Raw genomic sequence first — 24234 nt, forward strand, 5'->3', positions numbered from 1 at the left:
GAGTGCAGACCTCCACCAAGGAAGTTGCTTAATGCTACCCTAATGTTTTTCAAGTCTTTCTGCCTTGTTTTTGTGGTGTTAGAAACTGGAATGTCAAAAGTCACCCTATCCCGCAATGGTGAAGAAGATTTTTTTTTAAATTCTTGGATACGGATCGTGATTCGGATCACACCCAAAATGTATTTTATATATATATTATATATATATATTTATTTATATCATATTATATATATTATATAATATTGCAGTGAGCAGTGAGTGTATAATATTACATAAATACAAAGTGAGTTAAAAAGTGTTTATAACATAGTCCTCCAATGTACACTACCAGTCTACTGTCTGAAAATGCAGTGTAATGAGTGTGACTTCCTAAGAGCTAAGAGAGTGTGTGGGGTACAAGGGAGGTTCTGTGGGTAGCTAGCTACTGATTTAAGCAGGGTGCATGATGGGACTGCAGGGCCTGGGGGTATGGCAGACATGCAGGCACAAACGCACAAACACACTAATCGCTATTTTAAACCGATAAATAAAGAAATAACAAAGCAAAGTACTGTCCATAACACTGCTGCTGCCACTGCTCTTTTGGGGTAGACGTGAACAAACTCCAAAAGCGAAGAAGGCCGGGACTATTGAAGTGCAGACAGTTAAAGAAGGAACGTGACAAGACGAATGCAGAGAGAGAGAGAGAGAGAGAGAGAGAGAGAGAGAGAGAGAGAGAGAGAGAGAGAGAGAGAGAGAGAGAGAGAGAGAGAGAGAGAGAGGGGTAGACAGAGAAAGATAAGAGAAAAGAGAAAAGAGCTAGAGAGAGAAGATTGGAAAAAAATATGAGAGAGGGAAGGAGGCAACAAGAGAGAGAGGGAGGGAGGGAGATTATTTCAGTGTGATTTGAAATGGTTGAGAAAGGGACAGGTTGAGAAGCGTAGCCCCAAGGCAGGGAACATGGGCAGGGTAGAAGGAAGTGATGAAGGAGGGCAAAAACAGGAGTGGATGGGTGGAGGGAAGGAGTGGAGAGAAGGAGGAGGGAGAGGGAGGGAAGGAGGGAGGGAGGGAGGGAGGGAGAAAGGGATGGAGGACAAAAAAACGACACAATAACAAGCGAGGGGAAAAACAAGCGTCCATGTTCTACATAGTTGACAGCGGAGCATTAATTAAACATAAGTGGGATCTGAGAGAAGCCAATGGTAGTTCCAAGAAAGGTATGCTCGTGTGTGTGTGTGCGTGTATGCGTGTGTGTGTGTGTGCGCACGCGTGCGTGCAATGTTATGTTTGATGTGTGTTTGAAAGGTGCAGGTTGCAGGGTGGGGGGAAAGAAAAACAAATGTGCTCCTGTCAAGAGCTAAGGGGACCTGAGGAGAAGTCGGTTCAAGGAGCCGGGGGGACACTATTGACTGACGCACCTTGGCAGGGGCCTTGCTCTCAGTGCCAGCGGGCTGCTCTTTGGCCGCTGAATTGCTCTGACCCTGCGAGTCGCGTCGCTGCGAGATTGACAGCTTCTTCTTCCGGGGCCGGCCCTTCAGATTGGGAGCTGCAGAGAGAGGAGGGACAGAGGAAGAATTGTTAGCCAATCAGGAATGGTCAAATGACACCCATGTAGAACATACACACTTCCATTTACACGGAAATGGAAAACAGCATATACACATGTACAGATTCAGTTTGAATGCAGTTATTTTTTTTTACTATAGTTAGGTAGTGCTAGTAAGATACAAGTATGCGAAAAAATATGTACAGATAATTATGGTGGACAATAAACTGTGCATGTATATATAATTATGATATATGGGTTACAAAAGGTGTGGTGGGATGTTTAGACAATACATATATTACATTATATAAAATGACAAATACTGTTTTAAATAAATGCTACTGTACTTATGGCATTTACACAGAATATGACTGATGGCTACACCCACACCCAAAGATGTTCCCATGGCTATAAGCCACACCCTCCTTGGGAAATAACACATAATGTAAACAATATTGTTTGAAAGAAGAAGTGTCTCTTGAGTTGTTACTAAGCAGTTGGCTTATTACAAAGCCGTGTCCTAATCCACGCCGAATGATCTCGGCACATGAGCCGACAAGACAAGCTCCAACACTGCAACCCGCAGCAAGATACAGTCCAAAGGTAAATACCAGACAGAGCTATGAGAGCCTGTAAATAACCTTTAGGGAGGGAGGGAGAGAGAGAGAGAGAGAGAGAGAGAGAGAGAGAGAGAGAGAGAGAGAGAGAGAGAGAGAGAGAGAGAGAAACCTACACGTCAGCAAGCAGCATGCCTGCACACATCCCCAGAGCACCCTCTCTTAACAGATTACACAAGCTCGGCTGTTCTCACCTGATACCATCTAAACGTGTCTCTATTAAGATATTTACCTGCCGGGCGGAATGCCTTTGTTGCTGGTATGGACAGAAAGATATGAGGAGGCGGGGGAGAGGAGAGGAGGATGAGGGGAGGAGAGAACTAAGGGAGGGGTTTTGAGGTGATCATATTTCCTGCCTTGCCTTGGTGTTTCACTCGCTAAGCCAAATGCCACATTATAGGGGGCTATTGTTCAGGCGAGGCCATTAAATCCACGACAGAGAGGGAGAAGAAAAATATATATCTCTCCCCTTTTGACATGACATCTGTGAACAAACTGTTAAGAAAGCAGAGGCCGCGGGGTGGAATGTGAGTGAGTGAGTGAACAAGATACAGGACAGGGAGGGGGAGGTAGAATGACGATGAGAGATAGATAGATGGTAGATGGAGAGAGAGAGAGAGAGAGAGAGAGAAGAGAAGAGAAGAGAAGAGAAGAGAAGAGAAGAGAAGAGAAGAGAAGAAGAGAAAAGAAGAGAAGAGAAGAGAAGAGAGGAGAGGAGAGGAGAGGAGAGAAGAGAAGAGAAGAGGAGAGGAGAGGAGAGGAGAGGAGAGAAGAGAAGAGAAGAGAAGAGAAGAGAAGAGAAGAGAAGAGAAGAGAAGAGAAGAGAAGAGAAGAGAAGAGAAGAGAAGAGAAGAGAAGAGAAGAGAAGAGAAGAGAAGAGAGGGGGAGTCTTGACAAGGGGCCTCCCTTGATTTTAATTTCTCTTCTCTTTGCAAAAATAACAAAACAAGAACCATGACCCTTCAAGCGAGTTCAACTCAAAGTCATAGGCTGCATTTAGTGTCTTTAAATCTACTTTAAAGGTTACTAGCTGCCCGAGGGATATTGAAAGCATCTCTCTCTTCCTCCGTAGACGTCGACTTAAGTCTGAAATACCAGATATTTTGCCTTCGGAGGAGGAAACACAAAACTACAATGCTGAACATTGCGAACATTGTACAGTGACATTTCACGCTGTGGCTTACATCCTATTGCATTATGCTGTGGCTAAATCTGAAATATTATGCATGCACACACACACACACGCACACAAACACACTCTCCCCCTCTCTTGCTCACACAGATGCTCACAGTGTCATAAAATGAAGCTATTCCCCCAAGAATAACCATAATTTGATGCAAGAACTGTTGTCACCTTGGTAACGGCAGGCTTGTTTTGTGACACATGCGTTCTGATGTTCTCAGACGACTAACCGGGACAAGGGCTTATAAAAAAGGCAAAGATATATCCTCGCCCTCTTTTTCCATCTCTCTCTCTCTCTCTCCCTCTCTCTCTCTCTCTCTCTCTCTCTCTCTCTCTCTCTCTCTCTCTCATATTTCATGTATCTACAACTCTCTTTTCTCTTGAATATCAGTTTGTCTTTGTGGAGGAGATTAATGTACTACCGTAGCCTTACTAGCCCCTCGCTACACATTGCCCTCCCCACCCCTTCACACACACACACGCACGCACACGCACACGCACACGCACACGCACACGCACACACACACACACACACACACACACACACACACACACACACACACACACACACACACACACACACTCCTCTGGTTTAGTGATACCACAAGGCTCCCAATAATTTGAATTCCCGGTCGGTGAATCATGAATTAGTCATGATGATGAGCGCTTGAGTACATTAAGCCGGTGCCTCACTAACAGGGTCGTTGGCGGCTTCGGCTGGGCCTGGGGAAAAAAACATTTTGAAAGCCCCACCCCTTAATACATAAAATGTCATGGGATCCCAATTGTAGGCCCCTGCTTTCCCTGGGCCCGGGACAACTGACTGGTTTGTCTGCTCGTTCGCTTGCCTCGGCCCCTGCTGCACCTCACCATGCTTTATTTTTCTCACCAACTATTTTACCGCCGTAGCCGCGAGAACACACAACTCCCCTGTTTCCAATCCCAGACATCCGCACTTAGAGCTAAAGGGGGGAAAGCTTGTTTCGGAGCCGAGCGCTTATATTGACACAGCAGGGGCCCTGATGAAAATAATATCTTTTTTTCCCCCTTTTTTGGTTCTCATAGCCTACTCATTTCTCACAAAACTGCTCTCTTTCTTCTTCCCTTCCTCCTTCCACCCCTTTTTTATTTGGCAAGGAAAGCGTATCAACGTCAAATGCCTTGGTGGTGCATGTCAGTCAGCGTGGGCTTGAATTCAATCAAAGACAAAAACATCAGTGAAGGGAGGAGAGAGAAAAAAACAAAAAGTGCTGTGAAACGATGATGAGGATGAATAAAAAAAGGAATTGTCAGAGGAACAGCAGGAAGGCAGCACTGCTGCTGCTAGTATTCAGTGCTACTAGCCTAGCTGTAGCAACCTCGCTAACAACATTAGCATTCGTCTCACCTGGCCCGCTACTCAGCTGTGTCTCAATGCTGGAATACAGCCAGCAGAGTTTCCACTTTAGTTATGTTGTTTTATTCCCCATACATTTCAGGTTTTGTCCAAACCACAACCTGTGTATTTGTCTCCTTCTCCCATGCTCTCCTCCTTAGCATTTATTTCTTGCGCTCTGTTTTCATCTCCATGTTTTTGTGTGTGCCCCCCCCTCTTCATCTTTCACCTGTAAACAGATTGGGTGAGGGCCCAGGTTGGCAGTCTGCTGTGGTAGTGTGTCCTGTGGCCTGTGCCTACTGCTGCTGCTGCTGCTGCTGCCCCAATTCTGCTCTTTATTGACTTTCCCTTGGACCTACATAACAATTGCTTATCCTCCCGTTCATGTTTCATTTTTAATTTCCCCTCCCCTTCTCTTTCTTGCTCTCTCCTGCTCTCCCTCTTTCTCTTAGCCTGACTGTTTCCTCCAACCTCTCTCTCTCTCTCTCTCTCTCCCCCCCATCCACTAGCTCCACTCAGCTGCCTGGCTCAAATAAAACTGCACATTCAAGAACCACTGCAGAACTGTGTCAACTGTACTGCAACGGGTGCTATAGAGACAACAAATACAAAAGTACAACTCAGCACTGCCTCCCTCCTCTCCCTCCTACAGTCCGCCAGGCTCTGTCACAATTCAAGAGATATTTATTTTGACACATACAGAGTACAGTTACACCTGCATATACATTGGGATACAATATAGATCTGTCCAATGCTGTCCATATACTAAATCTGTCCAACGCAGCACTTCTCAAAGATTTGACTGCCAATTTAATTGGGCCTCCGATTTGTTTTCCATTCACATGAAATTCTCTCCAAAACAGCATCCAAGTACACCAATCCTTCGTCACTGTTTTTAAAAATATATATATTTCTCCTCCATGCAGCACCCCAGACCTCCCCTCCACTCCTCTCATCCTCTCCCGGGCCCATTCAGAGGGCCCAAGAGGTTAATAAAGAAATCCGCTGGAGGTTCCCCCCTCACCTCTTCCTCCTACCCTCCCTATCTCTCTCTCTTTCTCTCTCCGTGCTTATTAAAAGCTCTGGGATTTATTTACTTTTTACGACAAGGCCGGCCAGGCCCTGCACCATCTGAGCAGATCAAATAACCCAGCAGCATTCCAGCGGTTGTGTTTTCTTTGGCGTGTTGAAGGAAGGGGAGGTGTGTGTGTGTGTGTGTGGGGGGGGTGAGGGAGGTGGGATAGAGGGGTGACGTGTACCTCTGGATACAGAATGACACTGAGCACCCCAACTCTGGCCAAACTCCAACCACTTCTCCCACCCCCACCTCACCATCCCACACACTCACTTTCTCTTTCCATCTTACTTCCCCTCTTCCCCCACCTCTCTCTCTCTCTTTTTTTTCTCTCTCTCTCTCACACACACACAGACTATCGGCAGCTGAAGGTACAGGGAGGTTGGGGAGAGGGGGTTAGGCCGAGGGGCTACCCCCAAGGGAACCATGAGTTAAATGGAAAAGACTTAAAAAGCCACAGAGAGATCCAGGCCCAACATAAGCGGCATGACATGTTATGTGAATGAAAGAAAGTATGCTCTCTCTTTCTCTCCCCACGCCCCCCTCCCTCTCACTGGCTCATTTTCTCTCTACTGTACGCACACAACTGTGTGCCTCATCGATCAACTCGCGGGTGTAGACAAAGCTGAAGACTGATGACAAGCGCCATCATGAAGTGCGGTAATGAGAAGTCAAACAATGAAGTCAAATGATGGCAATCGAAAAATCAAAAGGAAAAACACTCCGAAATGGAATTCTTCACAAGCTCTCTCTGCCTGACAGAGAAATCACATACGGGTTCCCCAAGCTCTCGTACTGAATGGAGAAACTCAGCTTCCTCCCAGGGCTCTGACTGAACTCGGCTAGTGGGCGTTGGGGGTTTGCCCTGCCCTTGACATGTCAAAGCCTGGGCTACTGTCTCTCCCGTCGCTCTCTGTCTCTCTCTCAATTCAATTCAATAATGCTTTATTGGCATGACGAATAGGACACTCATATTGCCAAAGCAGTCATACAAATCATTAGAATCACAACAAGATAGAAGGCATAGATATGGCTGTACATACATCCAACAAACATTTCTACATGTATCCAACAAACATTTCTACATCCATCCAACTAACATTTCTACATGCATCCACCTAACATTTCTACATGCATCCAACTAACATTTCTGAACATCTCTGAGATTTAAACAGAGTAATCGGCCAAGATATGGCAACTAGCTGCAAAAATCCCTATTCCAAAAGGGATTCTCTCAGTATGTGGAACTGTGAAACATATTTTGCAGCTCTCTCTGTTTCGCTGTCCCCTCTAACTCACTCTCCATGCTCCATGTCCCCCTTCCTCTATCTCTCTATCTCTTTCCCCTGCTCTCCTATTTCTCTCTCTCTCTCTCTCTCTCTCTCTCTCTCTCTCTCTCTCTCTCTCTCTCTCTCTCTCTCTCTCTCTCTCTCTCTCTCTCTCTCTCTCTCTCTCTCTCTATTCTCCTCCACCACTCCAGCAGGGGTGCTCGGTGGCATACCAAATGGCCCCTCTCCTTCTCTCTCCTGCCCCTCTCTCTCTCCGGCCTCTCTCTCTCTCTCCCTGCCTCTCCAGCCGTGATCAATGCTGAGCCTCCCTGACAACTCCATCCATAATGCAGACCAGCGTTTCTCTCGTGTCTGACAATGCTTGATCTCGTTTGCCTCTCCACCTCTTAACCCCCTCCTAACACCCTGCAATCCCACGCCCCCGTACCCCCAAAACCTCTACCACTGTAAAGCCTCCTCTCTCTCTCTCTCTCTCTCTCTCTCTCTCTCTCTCTCTCTCTCTCTCTCTCTCTCTCTCTCTCTCTCTCTCTCTCTCTCTCTCTCTCTCTCTCTCTCTCTCTCTCTCTGTGTCTCTCTCTCCCCAGACTCCAGCCTCTCCATTACCGGGAATTTGTCCGCATTTAGGCCAAATTAATTAACTCGGCACATTAATAATGAACAAGGCCGCATAGCCTGCTGCTGCTGCTACTGATCCCTAGCTCTCACAGCTCATAGGCCAGCCTTGCTTTGCTGTGGCATATATCATTCAGTATCATTTATGCAACATGTATACGGAGTGCACATTTCTAATCAGACACTCACATGCCACTCAATAGCTGCATATATTTACAGTGCAAAAAGACAAAGTAAATGAACAGCTACATATTGAAAAATAAATAATAAAAAATAAGCAATAAATATCAATACACTATATTAAATCAACCAATCAACCAATCTATCTATCTATCTATCTATCTATCTATCTATCTATCTATCTATCTATCTATCTATCTATCTATCTATCTATCTATCTATCTATCTATCTATCTATCTATCTATCTATCTATCTATCTATCTATCTATCTATCTACCTACCTACCTATTTGAGTGTGTCTGTATGAGAGTGAGAGAGAGTAGGCCATGTGTGTGCGTAGTAATATTGATATATAGCAATTGTACACCGCGTTACTTTTGTCTGTCACTTTATCTGCGCCACTCTCAAGATTGATTTTGCGATCAGCTTTGATGTCTCCACTTCAACAAACACAGAGACTCATTTACAGTCAAAGGAGGAGGCAGAAACGTGTCAGAGAGAGAGAGAGAGAGAGAGAGAGAGAGAGAGAGAGAGAGAGAGAGAGAGAGAGAGACAGAGACAGAGACAGAGATAGAGAGAAAGAGGGGGGAGAGAGAGAGAGAGAGAGAGAGAGAGAGAGAGAGAGAGAGAGAGAGAGAGAGAGAGAGAGAGAAAAAAAACAGCAGTGAAAGGAAAGCGAGAGTGAGTAAAGAAAGTGAGAGAAAGAGTGTGTGTGAGTGTAAGATAAAGAGCAAGAGAGAGAGATATAGAGATATACAGTATATATATATAGAGAGAGAGAGAGAGAAAGAGAGAGAGAGAGTGAGAGAGAGAAAGAGAGAGTGAGTGAGTGAGTGAATGAGAGAAGGTGAGAGCAAGATGGAGGGTCCCGTGTCACTACTAGGGGGATTGATGGCTGCACTTGAAGGCTGCCTGCTCGCCGCTGACCCGCGGGGTCGTGGCTCCGTGCCACCTGACACACTCAGCTGTTCTGCCGCGCCAGGGGGGTTTAATTACCTCGCCTCTCGCCAGCGTCAGGGGCAACCGGCCAACACGCCCAGCACTGCCAGCCCCCCCGCCCCAAAATCGCCCAGCCGCAATGCACACGTAACTGTACTGTACACAGCTCGTTGACGAAGTCTATCTGGTGGTTGCAACTTCCACCCACCACTACTCGCAACACTCACACTCACACACACTCACGCGCACACACACACACACACACACACACACACACACACACACACACACACACACACACACACACACACACACACACACACACACACACACACACACACACACACACACACACACACACACACACACACACACACACACAGCCCTCCCTGAACACAACCCTGGGCGTGACATCCCAACTCAACTCACCTCATGCACTCTCACTCTCACATACAGCATACACACCCTTGCACACTTCACAACGTCATTGCCAATCCTTTCACACATGCTGTGTCGTCCGTGCCAGTTATGTTTTGCAGCCAAGCACGTGCTTGGATGTATGACGTAAGCACATTTATTCACCCTCTGCAAAGTGCAGTACATGACTGGAATATTGAAACCAAACGCACTTGGTGTTTGTGTGTGTGTGTGTGTGTGTGTTTGTGTGTGTGTTTGTGTGTGTGTGTGTGTGTGTGTGTGTGTGTGTGTGTGTGTGTGTGTGTGTGTGTGTGTGTGTGTGTGTGTGTGTGTGTGTGTGTGTGTGTGTGTGTGTGTGTGTGTGTGTGTGTGTGTGTGTTAGGGTAGGGGGTGTTGGGGGGGTGGCAGTCTGTCACTTTATATCTGCCCATGCATCATACACCCCGCCATCTGCACACGGCACAAAGGCAAATTAATCTCCTGTTCTTCTCTCTGCTCCTGTCTCTTCCTCTCTCACGGTCGGAGTGTTTTTTTATTTTTATTTTTTTACCTAATCTCGCTATGAAAGTACGAAATATACGGAAGAATAACAGTATATAACAGTATTTATTGAATCACTTTAAATGTCAGCTCTCTAAAACAGTGTTTCTTTTTTTTTAAAGACTTTTTTTGGTCTGTTACGACTTTATTTGACAGGACAGTTTGAGAGGTGGACAGGAAGCGAATGGGGAGAGAGACGGGGAGGAGTCGGCAATCGAACCCGGGTCGGCCGCATGGCAGACAAGTGCCCTACTGTTTGGCCAAGACAGTGTTTCCTAACCTTTGTTGTCTTGCGTACCCCCTAAGCCTTTTTGTTGTGCCACGAGTACCCCTTAAACTCATGCACTGTATCTCTTCCTCTATCCCAATATGATTATGCTCCATAAATTTGTTATCGTTGATATTTTTCCAGATACCCACCCCTGCTCCACACAGCAGATGGCACTGTGCTGTGACTTACAGAGGGGAGGGGACACGTACACGACGAATGAATGATAACGCCCTTACACAGCTAAATAACGCCACAGATAGATAGATAGTACAGTAAGCTACATAAAGAGAGAGTGACACAGAGTACAAAAGAGAGGAAGGGAGAGAGACAGATAAATGAACAAACGAATTGAGAGGAAGAGAGCGATGGAGGGAGAGGAAGGCTGAACTGTCATGAGGAATAGTATGCAGCATGGTGTGTGTGTGTGTGTGTGTGTGTGTGTGTGTGTGTGTGTGTGTGTGTGTGTGTGTGTGTGTGTCTCTGTGTGTTTGTGTGTGTGTGTGAGAGAGAGAGAGAGAGAGAGAGAGAGAGAGAGAGAGAGAGAGAGAGAGAGAGAGAGAGAGAGAGAGAGAGAGAGAGAGAGAGAGGGAGAGAGAGAGTGTGTGTGTGTGTGTGTGTGTGTGTGGGGGGGGTGTATTGTACTGTACTGTACTATACAGTGCAATGCAAACAGCTTGGTGGCCAGAGTGAGTCAATGTCGCGCGCATTGTGTGGTGTTGGGTCCCCATGAGGGGACTACAGCATGCAGCCGCAGCAGCATTACATAGTGTGACAATGACGCCCAGTAGCCTAGCAAGGTCACATGCTAATGCAGGAACGTGTGTGCTGCATGCCACAACACTGGGGCTGCGGAGTGCACACACACACGCAGTACATAGATGTGCATATACACACGCACACACCTGCACACCCATACTCTCACACACAGATGTGAACTAGAATGAACAGACATACACTTACACTATACACGTATACACACACACATGCATACGTTCAAAGAGACATACTGTAAAGAAAACTAAACATATTCAAAGAGATATACACATACAGCATGCATTCAAAGACACTCATAGGCTTATACAAACACACACATGCATTCACTCAAACACACAGTCATTGGCTGACTTACTTGCATGCAAACACACAGAAATGCATTTCTACACACAAACAGGCATATCGACTTGGGCCACAACATACAAGGGCACTGACTTAGTCATGCTGTCCCGGACACACACGTTTACACACAATCAGAAAAGCACGTCTATTAAAATGACATTGTAGTGGAGGACAACTGCCCACATGAATCACTCAAGTTACATTTTTTGATTCGATTTGTATTTTACATTCTAGATGTTATTAGTGGAGATATTTTTTTCTCCTCTCTGCTTTTAACTCAGGGGCTCTGAAATCCGAATTGCTATGTCACTCTTGTCTCGACTCTCCTCCCCTCTATATATTTCCACAGACTTGCTGTGTCAGCTCAGTGGGGCAGCTCGCTCGCTCACTACCTTCCCCACTGTGTGTGTGTGTGTGTGTGTGTGTGTGTGTGCGTGTGTGTGTGTGTGTGCGTGTGTGTGTGTGTGTGTGTGTGTGTGTGTGTGTGTGTGTGTGTGTGTGTGTGTGTGTGTGTGTGTGTGTGTGTGTGTGTGTGTGTGTGTGTGTGTGTGTGTGTGTGTGTGTCTGTGTGCGTCTGTGTGTGTGTGTGTGTGTGTCAGCAAGGACTCGGGGCTGAATTCTTCACAGAGTGCCTGGGAATGACTTATTCATTTCTCTGTGCGCGCTGCCATGTTTGCGAATCAATCCTGCTTTTAGTGAGCAGGGGAGAGGAGAGGGGAGGAGGAGAGGAGAGTGGGAGAGGAGAGGAGAGGAGAGGAGGGGAGAAGAGAGAGGGAGAGAAGAGGACAGGAGAGGAGAGGAGAGGAGAGGAAAGGAGAGGAGAAGAGAGGAGAGGAGAAGAGAGAGGGAGAGAAGAGGACAGGAGAGGAGAGGAGAGGAGAGAAGAGAAGAGAAGAGAGAGGGAGAGGAGAGGGAGAGAAGAGGAGAGGAGAGGAGAGAGGGAGAGGAGATGGAGAGCATAAGAGAGCGTGTAGGGTAGGCTGTATGATAGGGCAGGGAGGAGAGGGGTATGAGAGCAGCGGAAGGCCCTGCCCCCATTTCACAATATTAATTTAAGTAGACTCATCTCAATCGAACTGCATCGGTGTCCTCTGTCAGTGTAGATAGATAGATAGATAGATAGATAGATAGATAGATAGATAGATAGATAGATAGATAGATAGATAGATAGATAGATAGATAGATAGATAGATAGATAGACTGAGTGATAGATTGATGAAACAAAAAAAATGCCCTTTCACTGCTCTGTGATCTCAGCGGAAATGTCACACAAGTGTGAAAATGCACAGGCCCAAACACACACACACACACACACACACACACACACACACACACACACACACACACACACACACACACACACACACACACACACACACACACACACACACACACACACACACACACACACACACACACACACACACACACACCAGACTACCAGCATATGGCACAGACCACATGAAAAGCCAACTCGCACAGCACATAAATGAGAGGAACAACAAAGTTGTTTCTGGCCAGAGAAATGACAAAAACAAAGGGCAAAGAGGATACAAGGGACAAATCCAATTACGACGACCGCTCCAATCACGGCTTTGTTGCTCTCTTCAACCGTGACACTTGTACAGGGAGATACCGGCTGCCTGTGCATACACCATAAACTCATGACTTGTCATTTCATGGTTGTCTAATGAAACAAAAAACAATGCAAAATTTCACTTTCATCCTCACACATTCTCACATCTCTCTCTCTCTCTCCATCTTTCTCTCATCATCACCGACTCGCTCTGTTAAAAGTCCTCTTTTTGCCGATCACAGATCCCCATCTAATTATTCCAGGCATTTTTATGATGTCCTGCGGGTAAAATACTCTTGTAATTTAACACACTGGTAAGTACAGATGCCGTTATTAAAAAAGATAAGATGAGGGGGGAACGGGGGGATAAATGCCACTTTGGAAGGGAGAATGGAGTTGAATTATTTATGGCCCTCATGTTAACCTTCCCCCCGCTGATTCGGCTGCTGTTGCTGGATGTCGCTATTCAGCTTGCTCACTGTCAAAACGCCCTCTGGTGTCCTAAAAGTGATATTACAACTTCCAAAAGTGGGCGTCAGCAAAAAAGCACTGACCTGGCATAGAGAGCATTAGGTCTATATGCTGGTGTTTCTCTCTCGTTGACACTCAGCGAAAACTGACACCAAATATGTGGCGGTTCGTCCCCCGGGGCAAATTAAAGACGACCATCTCTTGCAGAAGCTTGCACCCCCCACCCTCAGTTTCCTCCACAAAAGACCTTCATGAATGAATGATGAATCTAATATTCCCTGTGATTTTCTGCTTTTTGTTTTGTTTCAGACAAAGCAGCGTCTGCGTTTTGGGGACAGTAAAAAGGTGTTCATGTTTCTGTCTGAGGACAAGTTGTCACACTGTGATGGGCACTTAAGGCTGATAAAAGTTTTTGCTGGCCATGATGGAAACGTTCTGTCAGAGTAATTCATACCCTCTCTGCTTCACGCTAAGATTAGCGAGATATTAAGTTCCTCCTCCATACTGTAAGGCCGTTGTCCGTTGGGACTTCTGATATGTGGAAACTAGGGCTGTAACGATACACTCAACTCACGATTTGTTTTGTATCACGATTTTTAACCTACGGTTCGATACACCCCACGATTTCTGAAATGTATCTCCACTGAAGTTTGGAAACACTATCACATCAAATCATAAGGTTGTTTTCTGGACAAATGGGTAATAAAACTTTGAAAGGGCGTATCACGATACTGCGTCCTTGTATCACGATACAGTATCGTGACTCTGTGTATCACGATCGTTACAGCGCTAGTGGAAACATATTTATAGGAAGAAAGCAGTGCATGATAGATCATGTATCTGCACAAAATGCAAACATTCCCGAAACAGCTAGTAATGTTTGACCTCTATGGAAAAAACTATAAGGAAAACAACATTCATTTCGTCCATAAAGGGCTACTTTCCAATGTTGAGTACCATAGGTAGGCCTTAATATCGTACCGTCTCTATATAGCCTACTGCTGCTTAGCTTTAGCTGGTTGCTAAGTCTGTCCAGAGCTATGTGTTATAACTACCCCTCTGATATCTTGTAAATCTCATTTTTATCTTTATAGCACTTTCTTTAGCTCTCTCTCTCTCTCTCTCTCTCTCTCTCTCTCTCTCTCTCTCTCTCTCTCTCTCTCTCACTTCGCCACTAAAATGAGGCCAGCGATATTCTCTGGCTGGGGACCCGGCTCTCGCCATCTGTGTTGACATGATATGTATCGGGTAGTTAACACTTCTGCTCCCGTCGCTTCAATCGACTTCAGACAGGCAGAGAGGGGGGGTGGGTGGACAGAACAGGCGACACAGAGGATAAGAGAAAGTGAAAGAGAGAGAGAAGAGAGAGACAGAGAGAAGAGAGCACACAGCAATCATGTGGGACTGACTCCTTGGCAATCCCAGTGAGATGTGAGGAGAGAAGATGTAGAGACAAACACAATAAAATGGCAAAAATGCAACTAAACAGCAGATGAATTGAAAGAAGTACACGAGGAAATTTAGAAATGGGGCTCTGTCACACCTTCACAGGTGTATGACACACACACACACACACACACACACACACACACACACACACACACACACACACACACACACACAAACACACTCCAAAAAAACCTAGAAATAACTAAACGCCTTAAACACACAAAGTGTCATGGAAACCATCGCTCTCTCAGTCTCAGTCTGTGGTGAGCGAATGTGAAGTGACTACTGGCAGTAAATTGCAGTCTATCCACTGGAAACCCTTAGGGAGAATGCTGCTACTGTGTGTGTGTGTGTGTGTGTGTGTGTGTGTGTGTGTGTGTGTGTGTGCGTGCGTGCGTGCGTGCGTGCGTGCATGCGCATGCACCCTTGATTGTGTGACTTAGCGCAAACCCTGCTGATGTAATGGTGTCCGAGTTAGCTCGGCATGACACAGAGAACGAAATAGAGAAGCAGAGAGAGAGAGAGAGAGTGCATTTATGTGAGAGAGAGTGAAAGAGAGAGAGTGTGTGTGTGTGTGAGAGAGAAATGTCACAGTAACGAGGTGCACGCATGGCGGCAAGCGGTCCCTGTGAAACCCGATGCCATGGGGGATTAGTGACACCACAACACAACACTGTACGGTACCGCCCCCCTCCCACCCATCCCTCTCCCTGTCCCCATGAACCTGTGTATGTGTATCTGTGTGTATATGTACCGTACCATGTGTGTATGTGCGTGTGCTTGTGTGCATGCCTGCATGTGTGTTTCCCCCAGGAACATTGTCATGGTCCCACCTCCGCTGTCTTATGTAATACCTTAGGGCCTAACGGGTGCATGGCTCTGCACCTCACTCATACACCCATCCATTTCAATCTGCACTGTCGACGGGATGTGCAGGTTGGAGGAGGCAGCCTGGGACTGGCGCACTGAGGAGGAGTGGAGGGGTGGGGGCATAGGAGTGGAAGGGTTGTGGAGGGGTTGTGGAAGAGTGGAGGGGTTGTGTAGGGTGGTGGCGGAGTGGAGGGGTGGGTGGAGGAGTGAAGGGGTTGTGAAGGCAGGGCGGGTGAAGCAGTGGAGGGGTGTGGAGGGTGGTGGAGGAGTAGAGGTGTGGGTGGAGGGATGGAGGGATGCGGAGGGGTTGTGGAGGGTGGTAGAGGAGTGGAGGGTTGTTCAGGGTGGTGGAGGGTGGTGTGGGCGGATGTATGGAGGGGTGTGGAGGGTTGTGGAGGAGTGGAGGGGTTGCTTGGTTGCTGACTTGGGATGGAGCTAACGCCAGGGACACATAGCAGGCGAAACGAGCGAGGCAAAGAGAGGCGAAATTTAGTGTTCCATTCTGACAGCTCAACCGTCATCAGGTCCTCCTGGCGAATCAAATCGAATGAAACATTTGTGTTGTTGATTTGATTGGCCGCCACACACAAAATTCGCTCCTCTTTTGCATAATATTAAACTTGGTTGAATAATTTCACCTTGCTTCGCTCCTGTTCGCTTTGCCTCCCTCGTAGGAGTGAATGGCGAAGTTTGCTTCGCTTGTCTTCGCGTCTATGTGTCCCTAGCATAAGGGGTGGAGCCTACCTCTGATGATGACACTGCATTCCATTTCAAACTATCATTGTTATTGTCATGCCTCTTTTGCCCTCTTCTATTTCTGCCACTGTATTTTTTTCTGTGTAATTTCAATGACATCGATTGAGTGTACTATCTATCTATCTATCTATCTATCTATCTATCTATCTATCTATCTATCTATCTATCTATCTATCTATCTATCTATCTATCTATCTATCTATCTATCTATCTATCTATCTATCTATTTGAGTGTGTCTGTATGAGAGTGAGAGAGAGTAGGCTATGTGTGTGCGTAGTAATATTGATATATAGATATATAGATATAAGTTTGATATATAGCAATTGTACCCTGTGTTACTTTTGTCTGTCACTCTATCTGCACCACTCCCAAGATCTATCTATCTATCTGTCTGTCTATTATGTATGTCTGTCTATCTACCTCTGTCCATTAAACCTTCAATCCAGTCATGAAGACCATTAAACGTGTATAGATGTGGATGCATAAATGGTCTGACAGGTAGGTAGACATTTTAAGCTGGCCATAAACGAGGATACACGCAGAGACAAAGCGCACATCCACTTATTTTAATGCACTCCAGTCTGCATGCGCTGCGGTGCGGTGCTACGCTTGATGCATACATATCAGGGTATTATTCAGCATTGTAAAGCCCATCATAACACAAGGAGAGATGAGGGAATGAATTTGACATATTGTCTGAATTACGGTGGGAAACCATATCTGGGGTTTCCGACACCATTGAATTATGGATATAAAATGTAATGGTGATGGCACAACCAATTCTTATTACTGTCGCGGCTTTAGTAAAAAAAAAAAAAAAAACATGAAGTGTAGGTCTCCGACGGCAACACATTTCCCCGCATTAGCTGACAAGACTGTGAAAAGACATCCGCTGCTCTCCGCGATCCCTACCGCTCCCTTTCTCGTCCTTTTTTTTAACAAGCTCACCGTCTCAGCGAGAGATCAGAATAGCGATGAGGGATCGGGAGCTGTCACAGTGAACAGTCGTCACTGCTTGTCTCCCAAGAAGGTGATACAATGTCTATTATTGCCCAAAGACAATGTACTCCCTCACCACCGCAGACAGACAAGGAGGACAAGACCTCCATGCTCTGCGCTCAATACCACATACTGTACATCATTTCTACGACGTGTCAAAAAAGAAGTATATTATTCATTTGTCTCCATGCTCATTTCATGCCACGTCTAGCGACCGAGAGGCCGGGAAAGGTGACATGTTGTGAGAAGCTCAATCATGGAAGTAATTTTTATTTCATCTTCACACAGAGGTTGGTTGAGAAAAAAAAACAGGTTTCAGTTTCAAAGTTCAATTATAAGTTTCATTTGTCATTCTAGTTTACCTAAAAAAAGCAGGTGATTTGACTTCTTGGCATATACACCTCCATATTGGAGCTGTGCAAGTTTGACAGGCAGCTGGTTTTCGTGACTTTATGGCAATAGACCAGAAAATATGGCAAGCAGACGCTCCCTTCCCTCTCTTGCAAAACCAGATGTTTCTCACCTCCAGCAATATTCAAATCTATAAACATAATAATGAGTAGGCTATGCATTTACCAGCCTGCTGAGAGACTGTGTGTTGAGGAAAAGCAAAAAAACTAGGGGTGGGCATAGATTAATTTTTTTAATCTAGATTAATCTCACTGTAATTATGAAATTAATCTAGATTAATCTAGATTAATCTATATCAAAATGGCTCATTCAGAATAGGCACGATAGTGAAATAATGCCGAAAAAAACCTTGGGGTTTCTTAAGACAGATGGCGCATTAGACCAAAGCTCATCTTTTTTTCCAAAATGCATCTAAAAATGGTCATGTAGATACTTGGAGATGAAAAAATCACAGCAATATGTGTAAAGTGTGTCCAATATGTTTGGAAGCATTTACAGTTATAAGATACTGAAATTTCAAAATGAACAGCGCTATAAGTTGTAGAGGCAAATACAGATAAATCTATCAAACATTTAGGCTATTTAAACAATATTACCTCAACAATTCAGCATTTCATTTCTAATGGGGGGGGGGAGAGAGAGAGAGAGAGAAAGAGAGAGAGAGAGAGAGAGAGAGAGAGAGAGAGAGAGAGAGAGAGAGAGAGAGAGAGAGAGAGAGAGAGAGAGAGAGAGAGAGAGAGAATCTGCCACTGACTGTTAAAAGGAGCAGCGGCTCCTTTAAGAGAGGGAGGAGCTCTGCGCGTAGTAGGCACAGCCAGAGCTCTGGGCACAGCAGCCCTCAGCAGAGCCAGACTACTGGATATGTCTATCTAGAACAGCACTATTTGACAGTTGTTCTCAGAGTTAGAATGCCAGATGAGTTACAACTCGACATGAATTCAGTTTGCAAAAAAAAAAGTCAAGCGCGACAACCGCGAGGTTTATTACCGTCGGACATGAGAATATCTCACTGAATCGCAAATGTGCGCGATTGCAACACAAACATTCAGCGAGAGTAGATATTGACAGTTTCATTTTGACAATCTTCAAAATGCATAGGACTATCACACGGAATGTTTTGCAATTATAGCACAGGCAAGATTTCTGGAAGTTGTTTATGTATGCAATGCGTGAGGAAATGTAGGCTATGTCGGGCTGGTAGCTACTCACACACAATAATGTCTCTCTATGCTTCACCTCAAACAATAACGTCTCTTTAGTCTACCACTTATGAAAAAGCACTCAAACAACAACTACCACGGCAGAGGGATTAATGTTTTCAGTTGCAAACATTTCATATTTAGTAGGTCTGCTGAAACAACAGGTGGAGAGAGGAGAAGCGACTGGAGCGCAGTCTAAAAGCGTCTGTCAATTAAACGCTATGGTGACGTGCATACCCAAACTCCAAACCTATATTTTGAGAATAGATTAACGTGCGATATTTTCTTTATCGCGCGACAAGAGTCTCACATTATCGCAGCACGTTAACGCCGATAACGGCCCACCACTAATAGAAACCCATCATGAGGCGAGAAAAGTGTGTAGAGAGTGGCAGGCCTGGCAGCCTTAGCCTTAGTGCTGGCTAAGCAAGAGCAAGGCTTTGGCAGTGGTATATGCAGGGGTGTCGTTCAGGGGGGTAAAGTGTGACTGAGTCACTAGGGCCCCATGTATATAGGGGGCCCACACACAGTCTGATTTATGAAGATATATAGTTGGGGGGGCATGGGGAAATATTGCGCATAGGCCCCAAAATTTGCTGCTACGCCCCTGGGTACATGTTCAGTGTTGCTGATATAATGTGGATCTCCAGCGCGGCGCTGATTACCAGGGAGATAGATAGATAGATAGAGGCTGGCCAGGACACTCGCTCGCTGGCTCGCTGGAATCATCTGCCGGCCATCGTGAAATATAAAAAAGGGAAACCCTTTGATTTGCAGCGAATGTAATTACATTCCGCAGCATGGGAGATATTTAGAAAAAAATGTAGTCTGTGTCAAAGCGGTGCGAATCATCATCAAGCGGTGCCAGGTCTCGTCCGACTGTGTACTGTATTTCACCCATTAATGATTCCATGTTTTGAAATAATAAAAAAGGATGTGAGGGATAGAACGAAAGAGAGTGGTGAGGAGAAAAGAAAGAGGTGCTAGACATTAGAGGGGACAAAAGTAGTGAAAATGAACAGAGAGAGGGGGGGGGGGGGGATGCACCAAAGAGAGGAGTCAGAGGGCCAAGGATGAAGAGGAGAAGTAGTGCATAATCTCTATGATCTGCTCCACACTTTGCTGGCATGTTAAACACGGCCAGAGAAGATCTGCTGAATGAGAAGAGTTCATGACCTACAGAGAATAGATCCATACAGCTAGAGGAGAGAGAGAGAGAGAGAGAGAGAGAGAGAGAGAGAGAGAGAGAGAGAGAGAGAGAGAGAGAGAGAGAGAGAGAGAGAGAGAGAGAGAGAGAGAGAAGGGGAAATTGACGGGAAGACAGAAGTGAAGGTGAGGTTTTGAGAGAATCAGATATGGATAAAAGGAAACATACTGTATGTGAATATACTGTATACATATGAAGACCAAAATGTATACATGAAGAGCAGCTTTCCAAAAGTCATATAAATTAAATGTTCCCATTTATTCACAATCACAATTTGTAATTGGGTAGCATCAGGGGCTCTTCAGATGATATGTTTACAAAATATGCCAACATATTGAAGGGAAAAAATGTGCAAATGTAATAAAAAAAGACACAAGTATACAAAAAAACACATTTTTAGAAGTTCAAAGGGATGCTGGCTATAAACGCACTGAAACCTCATTTTGACACAGGAGACTGCACAGTTTATCTCCCCTGCCTGGCTTGTGTGTGTGTAATAATCAGACAGTCTTGTTGCCCAGTACGCTAATCACGGCTACGCCAAGCGCCACGCCGCGCCAACAGCTAGCGTGCCTGCCTGTTACCGCAGCGTCCCCATGACAACCGGGGCTACCAGTGGCGCGCGGATATTTACAAGAAACTTAATATTACTTTGAAGCCTATGCCCCCCTGCCTTAGGTGAAGCTGTTTGAATTGGCTCGATCAAGGAGAGTGATTTAATTCATATGCGCTAGCACACGCACACACACACACACACACACACACACTCGCCGCACACTTCAATGGAATATTAAACACTCCTGTTAGTGTTAGTGATATTGGCCTCAAACGGGGCCGGCTGCCAACTGCTTTAAATAAGAGAGGGGGAAAAAACAGTGTGACTCCGCATGCCAGCGAGGTATTTATTTTGTATGAATAAATCTGCCCTAATGCGCCGCTTGCCACTGCTGCGAGAGAGAGAGAGCTAGGGAGCGAGCGTGCACACTGCAAACGCCGCAAACACAAACGACAACAACGCATGCTTACATAACAACAGATTGGAATACGCTGGCACCTGGTCACATTGCGACCGTTTTAACACACACACACACACGCGCACACTAATACATACACACACACACTAATATACACAATAATACGCACACACACATACAGAGACGCACACGAGCACACAACATCACACAGTCATGAACAACAATCAAAATAATCCCTGAGAGTGTCTATTATACACCCTTTGTGAAACGCCACAGTCGGGTAATCTCGTAACATGCCTCAATAAGTCTCAACCTCTTACTGTGAGTCATCCAGAGGCTTGTCAATTACGATATTATTTTTCTATTTTCCTTTCTTTTGAAAAGACAAGGATGGGCCTTTTTAGCGGGAAAGCTAATCTCTTTGTTGACAAGAGAGTGGCTGACCTGTCTCTCATCCCCCTTCTGTTTTCTTTCTTCCCCCTCCAAAACCAATGCCCCTCTTGTTTGGATCTCTCTCTCTCTCTCTCTCTCTCTCTCTCTCTCTCTCTCTCTCTCTCTCTCTCTCTCTCTCTGTGCCTTTGATAGTATGTGTCCCTCTGGAGGCCTGTCTTCATTGCCGCTTTACAGTCTCTCCTTTAAACTAGAGTCACGTCTCCATCGGCTTAAGACAGAACCGAAGCCTTCACCCAGACACTGCTAAAATCACCGCAAGGCATGTTGCCATCTTGTTTTTTTCACATCGATGGTCTTTTGGTTTTGAAAGCAAACTTTCTCACTAGCGTAGACCTTTTTTTAAATAAGAAAAACCAGTGTGTTTATTCACAATTTTTTATATAAATAAATATTCCCAGACAGTTTGCCATTTTTTCTCCTTTTCTTTCTTATTTTGGAGTGGGTAGGCAATGAGAGTATAAGAGGTCTCTGGATAGGAGCGAAGAAAAAAATAAACAGCATGCCACTCTGGATAATTACAAGCTCCATGGTAACTGAGATGACCCTGGTCAGAGCCGCTAGGGAGAGAGCCTGGTAGTGGTGGCGTCAGGGATGGAGCGGAGATGCTGGTGAGTGAAGGAGGCTGGGGGGGGTGGTGTGTGTATGTGTTTGTGTGTATGTGTGTGTGTGGGGGGGCGGGGGGTCTTCAAGGAGCTGATGGGGGAGTTTGTGGTAGTGGAGGAGGTAGGAGAGGGTCTTGACGGAGCTGCTGCCTGGTCTGGTCACTGTGGATGCCTGACGGTGGTGGCGTCGATGATGGGGGTGACTAAAATGGTGGTGGTGGTGGTGGTGGTGGTGGAGGGGGTTGTCCTTTACGGAGCTAATGCCAGATGAAGATGGACTCCGGCCCACTGCAACACATCACAGCCAAGGAGGAAGAACAGAGAGAGAGAGAGAGAGAAAAGACTGCTGGTGTCCACTCCCCCATGTCCACTCCACTCCTGGGAGATGCCAATATGCCAGAGAGTTTCCCTTAAGCTCCCACCAGCTCTAACTGGTGACCACTTCTCCTTTCCTCCCTCTCACTGTGATCCCTCTTTCTTTATCTTTTCCTACCCCTCTCTGCCTCTATCTCCTCTATGCATATCTCTCTTCATCCCACCCTCTCTCTCCTCACATCTGCTCTTGTTCTGTCACCTTCACACAATTTTAGACACACACACACACACACACACACACACACACACACACACACACACACACACACACACACACACACACACACACACACACACACACACACACACACACACACACACACACACACACACACACACACACACACACACACACACACACACACACACACACCGCCACCTGATCTGCATATCATTTACAGCATCTGAATCAGCAAGTTTCCATTCCTTTCCTTTCCCTCCCCTGACGGCACGGGTCGACGGAGCACACTTGACGACCCCCCCAACCCCACCACCACCACCACCACCACACCCTCAACCTCCCGTCCCCGTCCTTCCCCCTCCTCAGCCCACATCCCTGTGGAGACCCAGGGGTGTTGGTGCCACTGACAGGCGGCATTTGTCTTGTGGGCAGAGAGAGAGAGAGAGAGAGAGAGAGAGAGAGATAGATAGATAGATACGAAAGACCCGCTGCTGTCCTCTTCTTCTCACAGCCATATGTGCGACCACGCAGCATCGCTGGCGGAACAAGAAAAAAATTCCACAAAGCGAGCCGCTTGATTGGTCGACGGCCCGGACATCTGCATAATGATGAGCCGCGCGTTAGCATATCGATGAATAATACATGATCGGCGGACGTCCAGGGTACTGACAAGTCAGCGGCGTCACCTGAGGCAGAGTAGCGAGCTAGAGGGGGTCGGGGTGGAGGGGCCGCTCGCCTTGTAAAGAGATGCTTTGTTTAAAGGGCCGAATCAATTATGGGGCCCTGTGAATAACAATTACACTCATTGTCAGGTGGGGGGGAGAGAGAGAGCAAGAGAGAGAGAGAAAGAGAGAGCGAGAGAGAGGGAGAAAGAGAGAGCGAGAGAGAGATCAGCGGAGGATGAAAGCTTGCCTGTTCCCCACCACCCCTCCACCACACTCTTCCTTATATGAGTCCACATTCCTTCCCAAGTTACCGCACCCCTGGCCACCACACACCCACATACCCACCCACGCCCATCCCAACAACCATACCCCCAACGGCAGGGCCAAACTTATACTTTTTATTAAATGTGCCGCATTAGGCAGAGCAAAGAAAAAAAAAACGCTTTCAGAGTTCCAGGAACAGGCAATTAAAGGGGGCTCAAAGGGGTCTATTGTGAGCTTTTAAGAATCCATCCTCCATCCTCCATCCTCCTCCTCCTCCTTCTTCTACTCCACACCAAAACAGAGGGGACACTAAACAATCCCAGAAGACATGTTAGCAGCAATGAGTGGGGCACGATGAATAAAAACAAACAAACAAACAAAACAAAAAAAGCTTGCAACCGTTTGTCCAATATTAAAACAATAAATCTGCAGGAATGCTGACCTGGCCTGGGCAAGGGTCTTGAACCGCCGTGACTCGTGGCCTGAAAAATACATTAGTCTCTCCAGGGGTTTTTCCTTGCTTGAGTGAGTTGGTATTTGCATTGGGAGGGAGGGTGAGGGAGACCCTGCCTTTAAGCACTGGTTGGTTTTCAGACCACATGATCTCCATTGAATCATTATGCAATTCCTGCAGCTGACAC

The 24234-nt window shown here is 46.1% G+C and overlaps 1 protein-coding gene across 1 annotated transcript in view; it reads right to left on the reverse strand.

The window, feature by feature from the left end:
* arid5b (AT-rich interaction domain 5B) overlaps positions 1-24234 on the reverse strand; it is a 143695-nt gene that overhangs the window by 50830 nt on the left and 68631 nt on the right. Inside the window, exon 5 of the mRNA XM_063221915.1 lies at positions 1398-1525. Within this exon, the coding sequence (XP_063077985.1) occupies positions 1398-1525 (128 nt within the window). The remainder of the gene's footprint in view (positions 1-1397; positions 1526-24234) is intronic.

This window comes from Engraulis encrasicolus, chromosome 17 (assembly GCF_034702125.1).
Source record: "Engraulis encrasicolus isolate BLACKSEA-1 chromosome 17, IST_EnEncr_1.0, whole genome shotgun sequence".
Lineage (NCBI taxonomy): Eukaryota > Metazoa > Chordata > Actinopteri > Clupeiformes > Engraulidae > Engraulis > Engraulis encrasicolus.